General features: G+C 52.7%; 2 protein-coding genes and 1 long non-coding RNA gene across 4 annotated transcripts in view; 1 reads left to right on the top strand and 2 right to left on the bottom strand.

Annotated features, from left to right (window-relative positions):
- The first annotated feature begins 4 nt into the window (after positions 1-4).
- LOC140684156 (uncharacterized) lies at positions 5-352 on the top strand. The gene is made up of 2 exons (XR_012055958.1): positions 5-111; positions 222-352. It is a non-coding gene; the product is annotated as an uncharacterized lncRNA (long non-coding RNA).
- TAF9B (TATA-box binding protein associated factor 9b) lies at positions 227-4,039 on the bottom strand. Its single transcript, XM_030272457.4, has 7 exons — positions 3,912-4,039; positions 3,752-3,833; positions 3,055-3,191; positions 2,198-2,332; positions 1,506-1,587; positions 831-944; positions 227-436 (listed from the first exon to the last, which is right to left on the bottom strand). The coding sequence occupies exons 1-7, from the start codon at positions 3,960-3,962 to the stop codon at positions 276-278; spliced, it is 762 nt and encodes a 253-aa protein (XP_030128317.1). The 5' UTR covers positions 3,963-4,039; the 3' UTR covers positions 227-275.
- A 3,011-nt stretch (positions 4,040-7,050) lies between these two features.
- LOC100223640 (fibronectin type-III domain-containing protein 3a) overlaps positions 7,051-9,839 on the bottom strand; it is a 38,894-nt gene continuing 36,105 nt past the window's right edge. For both annotated transcript variants that reach the window (XM_030272446.4, XM_030272447.4), the window contains one exon: positions 7,051-9,550. In XM_030272446.4, the coding sequence (XP_030128306.4) occupies positions 9,233-9,550 (318 nt within the window). In that variant the 3' untranslated portion in view covers positions 7,051-9,232. The remainder of the gene's footprint in view (positions 9,551-9,839) is intronic.

Here is a 9,839-nt window from a genome sequence, read left to right as displayed (position 1 = left end):
GGGCCCAAAGGGGGCCTTCCTGCCCATTCCCACCCTCTGGAGTCTGTGTGAATCCCGTGGGAAGGGCTCTGTGAGTCCCACAGGAAAGGTTCCATGAATTCCTTGAGAAGGGCTCCCTGAATCCCATGGAAAGGCTCCCTGGATCCCATGGAAAGGCTCCCTAAATCCCATGGAAAGGCTCCCTGGATCCCATGGAAAGGCTCCCTGGATCCCATGGAAAGGCTCCCTGGATCCCATGGAAAGGCTCCCTGGATCCCATGGAAGTGCCCGGGCCCTCACAAGGCATCGTAGTCGTCGTCGTCCTCGTGCTTCCTCTTGAGCGGGTTGGGGTCGGCGGCGCTGGGCGGGACCATGTTGGTGGTGATCAGGATGTTCTTGGGGCCGATCAGGGACGGGTTGATCAGGACGTTCTGCACCGTGGGAGTTGTGGGAGTGGCTGTGGGGATCATGGAAAGGGTTCACTGAAAGCTTGGAGCAATCCCTGTGTTATTCCAGGCTCGTCCCAAGAGGGAGGATGGGGAAATGTTAGTGGTAGGGGGAGAGGGAAAGAGGAGCCAGGGTGGGAGGGAGCTGCCAGGATGATGTTCTGGCTGTCACTGCTGTGCTATAATGGGAATGAACTCTGGAAGTTCCTGGAATGAGGGGGAGCGGGAGAAATTCCCCCATCAGCTTGGCCATCCCTGGAAGTGTTCCAGGCCAGCCTAGAGCAGCACAGAAGGTGTCCCTGTCCCTGGCAGAGGGTGGGGCTGGATGAGCTTCTCCCTCCCAGTCCCAGCAGGCCGTGGCTGTGTGGTTATCCCAGTTTCCAGCCCCAGGGAGCCCAGCAGTACCTGACTTCCCTGCAGGCTGTGAGGATGGGATCTGGACCGTGAAGCGCTGCCCCGCCAGCGACACCGGCGCTCCCACTTTGGCCGACACCGACACGGTCTGGGCTGAGGGGGTGCCTGCAACCCACACAACAAACCACAATCAATCCATCAACACTCCTAAAACTCCCTCCCCCAGTGGAACCTGTCATTAGACACCCTGGGAATGCACAGGAACACAAGGATACCAGATTTAAGGAGTCAGATTCCAGGCAGAGCTGCACATTTCTCATTTTCCCACATTTACCCAGCCCTACAGAATTCCAGACTATAAATACACACTGATTTTTAGGGCACAGCTCTAAATTTTAGGTTCCTTTTAAAAATGGATCTTTCCTAGTGCTATTTAATTCAGCACCATATTTTCATTGAGGAAAATAATTCTAAATTAAAGTTCTTGAATAGTCCCTTATATAAAGAATTTATCACAAATATGGAACATCTGTAATGCATTTACTTTTAAATGTTATTGTAATAATAAAGATTAATTTATGTGAATTAACCTTCTGATGCCGTCAAACAATATAAGGTTAGGCAGTCCCTGACACTCCCTCAGGGGTTAAAAGTGTTTTAGATTATTCCTCTTTTATTTTCCTTCCTAAAATAAAGGTGGGAATCCCCTGTGGAGCTGTTCCCTACCCAAAGTGGGAGTGCTGGGCCTGCTGCTCACGGCGCCCACGCTCAGGCGAGGGACTGTGATCCTGCCTGCTGTGGAGGAGACCTGTGGGGAGAGAACCAGGGAATCAGGAAATGGCCTGCAATAAACAGGCAAGTCCCCCCACACTGAGGCATTCAGGGCTTCCCAGCAAAGGAAATATTTTCCTTCTAAAGCAGGTGGAAGTAAAAAATACTCTTTAATATCTACGCCTGTGCCTCTGACAACCTGACATTAAATCTGACAGTTTCTCCTGGACATGAGGAGGAATTTCTCCATGGAAAGGGTGGGCAGGCATTGGAAGGGGCTGCCCAGGGAGGTGTTGGAGTCCCCATCCCTGGAGGTGTCCAGGGAATGACGGGACATGGCCCTCAGTGCTCTGCTGGGGATCAGGCACAAATTGGATTTGATGATCCTGGAGGGCTTTTCCAGCCTGATTCTGTGATTCTGCAGTATTTCTTTAACACTACAATATTTCCATACCTTAAAATTCCCCCTATTTAAAAATTTCCATTTAAAATCAACCAACAACAATTTGCAAATCCAGCCTGGAGACCTCCGAGCTGATGTGCACAGGCCAATATTCACCCACACCTTTCAGAGCTGTGGGAAACTGCAACTTAACACCGCTCCCAACCCCCCAGGGGTGAATCCCCAACCCCTGAGCAATCCTCACCTTCTTCTGCAGGGATTTCAGGCGGTAGTTGGGGGCGGTCAGGCAGTACCTGTCGGGCGGCAGCCGCGGGCCCGAGTACGGCTTGATCAGCGGCAGCGGCGTCTGGTTCTTCTGGCGGGCAATGTCCAGCAGGAACTGCAGAGACACGGCCACATCCCCCTGGCTGGTGACTTCCCTGTGTCCTGGTGATATCCCTGTGTCCCAGCCTCGTCCCCGTGTCTGGTGACATCCCTGTGACCCGGTGCCATCTCCATGTCCCAGTGATGTCCCTGTGTCCTGGTCTCATCCCCGTGTCTCGGTCACATTGCCAGTGTCCCAACTTCATCCCTATGTCCAGGCCACATCCCTGTACCTGGTCAGACCCCTGTGTCCTGGTGACATCCCCATGTCCCACTGAAACCCACATGTCTGGTCACACCCCTGTGTCCCGGTGACATCCCCATGTCTTGGACACATTCCCATGTCCCAGTGACATCCCAGTGTCCTGGACACATGCCAGTGTCCTGCTGTCATCCCCGTGTCTGGCTCTCCTTCCTTGTGTCCTGCTGACATCCCCCTTTCCCAGTGACATCCCCGTGTCCCGGCCTCATCCCTGTATCCCGGTGCCAGCCCTGTGTCCTGGTGACATCCCCATGTCCCACAGACATCCCTGTGTCCCATGCCCGGCCCTGTGTCCTGTGCCTTGTCCTGGCCTCATTCCTGTGTCCTGGTGGCACCCCCATGTCCTGTGCCCAGCCCTGTGCCCCGAGCCCAGCCCCATATCCCAGTGCCATCCCCATATCCCAGTGCCAGCCCCGTGTCCTGGTACCATCCCCGTGTCCCCGTGCCCATCCCCATGCCCCGGTGGCACTGCTCACGTCCCGCGGCGGGGGCGATGTGAAGGACTGGTCCGTGCGGCACTGGATCGCCAGGCGCACATCGTCCGCGTCCACGCTCGACTTCTTGGCGTGGCTCGAGTAGATCTTGGCGTCCTCCAGGATGGTGGTCACATATCCTGAGGGAAAGCGGCTCCGGGATCCATGGAAAACAGCCCCGCCCCGCCCTGCGGCCCCCGGCACTGCCACGGGGAGGAATTCCTGCCTGCCAGCCCCGGCACGGCTGCCCAGAGCAGGGAATGGATAACGGGGAGGAATTCCTGCCTGCCAGCCCCGGCACGGCTGCCCAGAGCATCCCTGGCAGTGTCCAAGGACAGGCTGGACACGGTTTGGAGCAGCCTGGGACAGTGGAAGGTGCCCCTGCCCAAACCACCCTGGGATTTGTGATTCTGCGATTAAAGGGACACAGAATTTCAGCTGGAAAAGATCTCCGTGGTCACCGAGTCTGACAGGGGAGCTCCAGCGGCAACACGGATTCACAGAGCACTCCCTGCTCCTGACAGCACTGCCCTGCTCCAGAGAACACTCCCCTGCTCCAGAGAACGCTCCCCTGCTCCAGAGAACACTTCCCTGCTCCAGAGAACACTTCCCTGCTCCAGAGAACACTGCCCTGCTCCACCCGACACTTCCCTGCTCCACCCGGGGCTCCCCCGCGCCCTCCCCGCCCGGCCCCGCTTACTGTAGGCGAACTCCAGCATCTGGTTGATGACGCGCGGCTCGTACTCGGTGATGCCCATGTCCTTGAGGATCTGCGCCATCACCTGAGGGGGGGACACAGGCACCGCTCAGCCCCCCGGTGCCCCCCGAGCCCCCCGGTCCCGCCCGGATCCCCCCGGTACCTGCGCGTCTTTAGGGGCGCTCTTGGGAGACGCCATCTTGGCGGCCTCCATCGCTTCCGGCCATGTGACACAAAGGGCGCGGCTACGGCGGCCGGGAGGGCGGCGTTGCCATGGAGACGCGGCCTAGCGTGGTTGCCATGGAGACGCGACCTAGCGTGGTTGCCGTGGAGACGCGGCCCGGCAGAACAGAAGTTCATTTTACTATAAATATTCATGAGAGCAAACTGATGCACAGACCAAATCTGCTGGATTCCAGTGACTGTTTTCCCACTCCCCCTGCTGTAGCCAGCCCAGTGGCCCCCATCTGCCCTGAGGTGATGTTTTGTTATTTCATTAATAGCTCTGAAGTCACTTTTTAAATTGCCAGCAAGCCTAGGATTAACTAAAAATGACAGTGTGTTTCCACTGTTTTGAAAATAACAGATTCCGCTTGGGAAGCAAATTTAAAAGCTTTTTAAAGCTGGTTTTTCATGGCAGCTGCTGGATTTGGAAGGCACTTAGAGCACATTCCATGTGAGTTTTGTCAAAGTTTCTCACTTTCTGCGGCAAAACAGAACTGAAAATAAAGTTTTGTTGTGATTTTTGTCACGCAGGCGATCAGCAATGTTCCAAAAGCAGTTGCAATGTGTTGTTATAACCCAGGTCTGACTGCAGCCAGGTCTGGAGGACGAGGATGTGCTGGCGATTCTCATCCCAGCTCCTCAGAAACAGGGACAAACCATGAGCTGCTCTCTCTGATCCACCCTGTGGAACATTCCAGCAGCAGCTCTGGTGCTCCCCATCCACACCCAGGCAGGTGTTCAGCACCTGGATCACCATCCTGGCTGGAGACACCTCCCTGCCCTGCCTTGGGGCTGGGATCAGCCTGGGCAGCAGGAGCAGCCCCATGGCTCCAACCCTCACCAGCACAAGGGGCAGGCACGGGACTCCTGTGCCAGAATCCTGTGCTGAGGCAGCTCTGAGGCCAAGTCATTTGACTTCCATGAGTCAGAGTGTTACACAAAAACATCCTGGGAGGAGGGAGGGAAAGAGGGAGGAGGAATTCCAGACACTGACCTTAGACAACAAATTTCTTTTTCCTCGTTTTAGGCAAGAAGGGGAGAGCAGCTCTTCCACGGGCTGGCATCAGGCTGGAGCTCAGCACTTGGAGCTGGGGGCTGTCACACCATTTATTCCTGAGGCAGGAAAGAAAATGATGGTTTGCACTTCTGTGCGGCTTGGGATTGATCCTTAAACCCAGTACAGGACTCTGTCCCCTCTGTGCCACCTTCTCCACTCACCACAGGTGACTTGCCACGGTGGGAAGCACAACCAGGAGCTCCTTGCAGGATTTCTGTGAGGAAAGCAGCAGAACAGAAAAGAACCAATTCCCACAGAGCAGCCATCTGTCCCCAGGGCCACGAACGCCTTCCTGGCCATGGATGCTTCTCCCCATGGACACTCCTGTGGGGCACAGCCATGCTGGGAGTCATGGGGTTGGAAAAGTCCTCCAAGACCATCAAATCCAACCTGTGCCTGATGCCCACCTTGTCACCAGCCTTAAGCACCGAGTGCCACCTCCAGGGATGGGGTCTCCACCACTTCCCTGGGCAGTTCTGATGTTTAACAACCTTTTCCATGAAGAAATTCCTGCTGATCTCCAACCTGAGACTGTTCCCTCTCCTCCTGTCCCTGTTCCCTGGGAGCAGAGCCTCCCTGGCTGTCCCCTCCTGCCAGGAGCTGTGCAGAGCCACAAGGTCCCCTCTGAGCCTCCGTTTCTCCAGGATAAACTGCAGGAAGACACATTCCATGGGCACCACACGCTGGCCCAATGGAAGAGCAGCCACCCTCCCTCTGCTCAGCCACTGGGGTTGTTTTCAGCACTGGAAAACAGGAAATGGGGTCATGGTGTGTCCTGGCCTGGCGCCGACTCCTCCGTCTGCCGCGGGTCGTTCATCCCGGGCAGCTGCCGGCCAGCTGGGAATCATCTGTTGGAGAAATTGGGAGCACAGCCTGGGCACGTGGCCCTGCTCAGGGTGCAGGATTTAAATCCCATAAATTTTAAATCACTGGAAGTGGTCTAGGCCAGGATGGATGGGGTTTAGAGCAGCCTGGGATAGGGGAAGGTGTCCCTGTGCAGCAGGGAGTGGAATAAAATGAGCTTTAAGGTCCTTCCCAACCCATTCCATCATTCTATGAAATTTCACTCGGATTTTCTTCCCAGACAGGATTTGTTGAGGTGTTCAAGGTGCAGCCATGCAGAGCCCTGGCACAAGGGACAGCTTTTCTTGTTGGAAGGTGTCCAAATCTGCAAGAACAACCCCAGCCAGAGCTTCTGCCTCTTGGAAAGGGCAGCAGGAATCTCCCTAACGTCAGCTCTGGGATTTGCTGGACAATGCAGTGCCTGTGCTCAGCTCTGACCTTTCCAGCACTAATCCCACACTATTTGGCTCCACAAAACTCTGGCTTTTGAGCAGTCCTTGGGAGCAGAAGAGTTGCAAAGAGCCAAGCTCCGAGGAGAGGGAGGAGGTTTGGTTTGTAGCTAATCCCTCTCTCATTTCTGCTAGAGCCCCATTCCCGGGTTCTGGAGGAATTCTAAGATTTTTCAGGACACATCCTGCTGCTGGGTGTCCCTGCTCCCTTTGGCCTTGTGCTTCCAGCTTCCCAGAGCCTTCCTTTGGGATTCCCTCATGCTGGCCCCCACTCCCCTTGCCTCCTCCACCCCAGTGTTTTCCAGCTCCTCACTTCTGATTGTTCCTCAAGTGGAAAGTTTACCCAGGCTGAGTGTCCAGCTGTCTCTTTGGGAATGATGGTCAAATAAAACCTTTCCCATCTTATCAGATCATTAAGGCACCGTCAGGAAAAATTCTGCACTCAGCAGCAAATGCTGGGCAAGAGCTCAAGGGGGAAAAGCCCTGAGTCAACACAAAATGATGGAAAATTGGCAATCAGCCCCAAATGATTAAATTTCCAGTATCAAAGAACTGTTCTACCTCACCTGGGGACTGCAGGTCCTACCTGCAGTGCAAGGAGAAATGGAAGTGATATTCCAAGGGTCCCAAGTTAACTCAGTTCTCAATGACACTGAACATGTTCCCTTCCCTTAAATTACACATGACACAAGTGAGACTAAATCTCACAAAACCACAGGAGCTCAGAGTCAAATTTGAATACATTTGTATTATTTATTGGCTGTATTAAATATATTATCTATTTGATAGTTACAATTTAGTAATACAATGCATGGCAGCTTTAACATACATTTGAGATACCTCAAAAATGACAATATAAGAAAACCAAAGATACCTAAAATACATTAATGCCACGAGGATACATCCTTCTGGAATGGACAACAGCTGGTGGAAAATCTGTATTGCAGTATAAATCCCAGATATTTTCTGGAAATATGAGCATTTTGTGGCAATCACAAAAGGATTCGATTTCACTTTTTAGCAGTGGTGACTTGTTAGTATTTACTCTGCGATCCTAATTTCAGGACTACTATTGCCAAATAAACCTCTACAAGTTGGTTCTAAGGAGTTAAAAAAGAACCCTTTGGCAACAGAGATTTGCTGCAGGCAGTTTATCTGCTAAAGGGAGACTATGAGGAAAAAAAAGACAGATTGTAAACTCTTCTGCAAACTAGAGACTAATATCTGTATAAAACTCTGACATTGGAGGGAGAGATTTCTATGATATAATAAATGATTAACTTAAAGTTCTGCTACAAGTAGAACAATACATTCAAACATACATTTTTTTCTTTCCAGGCCTTTTAATCAAAATAAATAGAGTACAAAAATGAAGAGTACGCTTTGAAAAGATTAATTTCAGATTGCACCATCAATCTACTGTGAAGAGGATTAAGTGATACTAGATCATAATTTAGGTTTTCCACATCTGAAATACAACACAATGCCTCAAACTCTAACACAACGTTATTCCTCAACTGCTGTAGGAGAAAGACCCTTAAAAGTGATTAATTAATTACTGGAAACACATCGCCTGTAGCTCTGTCACATCCACCCTCCCACCCACAAGTGCATCGCTCTGATGGCCAAAGTGGAGCCACAGACTTTGCAAAATACCCTAAATCTACCATTCTGTGGCATGCTCCAAATGCTGTTGGCAAGACCCATCCTGAAACACTGGAAACTTCTGAGTTCCAGCTTTCAAAAGCTTTGATCTAACGGAGCCAGGAGCTGCCAGGCTCCTCCACAGGGATTCACAAGCAGATGGAACACAACAGTCAAATGTAGTGCACAGTGTCCACAAAAATATCCCCCAGCCGACCAGGACGAGTTTCAGACAAGTTCATAGCAGGCTGAACATTCCCAACAGGAAAACCATGGAATGTGAAGCTGCTACCACTGGGATAGCAAGTTTAAAACATTGTATAAATGTTATCTAAAAAGAGTTCTCTCACGTACAATTTGCTCGTTGGGGTTAAGTTAGAAGGGTACCCAAAGCAGGCTGAACTTTTTATTTTTTAGGTTAATAATAGTACAAAAACATTTGCTCAGTTTGAGCCAAATAGTGTAACATTTATCATAAATGCACTCTTTCTCCTTAAAGACAACTCCTGTGCTGTTCTGAGCACGCTGCACAGGGAATTACTTTTCTCTCAGGCACTGAGAGTGAAATGTGGATTGGGCCAAAGCTGCTCAGGACAGCAGGAACGTTTCAGGCAGAGCCTTTCCTGGGCATCCCGGCTGAGCGCCACATCCTGCTGGCATTGGTTTGGATTAAAACCCTAAAAATCCCTGGCACCCTCTACTCCAACACTTGAAATGATTATTACTGAATCCCAAGTATTAAAATAACTGTAAAGTAGTAATATCACTAAGTCAATATTCTGCTTTCCTTCTACAGTCTAGTAAATGTGGTATGCTCTAGTAGGCTCTGCAGTTCTGCTCTAAGCTCAAAGCACTTGTGCTGCTGGATTTCATGGATATCAAACTACAGCGAAACTCCATGGAACAGCCATCGCCTCCCGCTGCTCTGGTGGTGCTGGCAAAGGACTGTTCTAGCAATGCCTTCCCTCTCCAACTGGCTGGGATGGGGAGAGAGGAGGAGTGTGCACACCCCCCCAGTGTGCACTGTAAGGCAGCTGATTGCTGTTCTCTAACAGCTCACCCTGATTGCAGAGGCCCCAGGATCACCTTTTCTACAGGAAATCTGTGTCCAGCATTTGGAAAGGATCTGCCGAGCCAGCCTCGCCGGCAGCCAGCAGCAGGAGCGGGAACGCACGGAGCGAGGGGCTCCCAGCTAGGATTTCATTGAACTACCCATAAATACCCCAGAGAGCTCTGTACAGACAGCTGAGCGGGGCCAGCTCTGCCCTACTTGATGACGAAGTACTGGATGACCACGGCGAAGAGGATGGCGACCACGGCGAAGCCGCAGAGCAGCGCGATGGCGATGGCGCGCTCCTCGCGCAGCCGCTTCCCGCTCTGCGCCTGCTCCGCGCCGGGCAGGGCTGTGGTGGGGCCTGGCTCCCGGCGCTGGCAGCAGAACACGGTGCTGGGGCTGTAGGGGCCGCAGAGCTCCGGGCAGCCCGGCAGGTCGTGGCACTGGCGGCCGGCGCAGACGCGCGCGCGGTACTCACAGTTCGTCTGCGCGGCCGGCAGCCGGAAGCACGGCTCGGGGCCCTTGTACACCTGGCAGGAGACAGGAGCGGGTCAGTCAGGAGCACAGCACTCACCACCAGCACCTGCAACTGCCTGGCCTGCCCCAGGGGTGAGGGCAGTGCTGGGCACAACCTGGGGTTGCCCTCCTCCTCTCAGCTTTGTAAAATCGCAGCTTTATTTCGCGATTCGTTGAAGTTTCCTGCCACACCCCCACACTGAGGCCTCACCTGGGCTGGGAGGCTTAGAAAGGAGAAAAAATCATCCTGCATTTTCCTCATTAAAGCTCCTCCAGCAAAGCAGACTCTCGGATTAACAGAGG

This window comes from Taeniopygia guttata, chromosome 4A, assembly GCF_048771995.1.
Source record: "Taeniopygia guttata chromosome 4A, bTaeGut7.mat, whole genome shotgun sequence".
NCBI lineage: Eukaryota > Metazoa > Chordata > Aves > Passeriformes > Estrildidae > Taeniopygia > Taeniopygia guttata.
This window is presented reverse-complemented; position numbering and strand designations above follow the sequence as displayed.

Excerpts from the sequence above, each read along its gene's own strand:
- TAF9B (XM_030272457.4), bottom strand. The coding sequence starts at position 3,962 with ATGGAGGCCGCCAAGATGGCGTCTCCCAAGAGCGCCCCTAAAGACGCG. Across the intron at positions 3,834-3,911 it reads GCGCCCCTAAAGACGCGCAG|GTGATGGCGCAGATCCTCAA; the intron begins GTACCGGGGGGA and ends TCCCCCCCTCAG. Across the intron at positions 437-830 it reads ACAGCCTGCAGGGAAGTCAG|CCACTCCCACAACTCCCACG; the intron begins GTACTGCTGGGC and ends TGATCCCCACAG.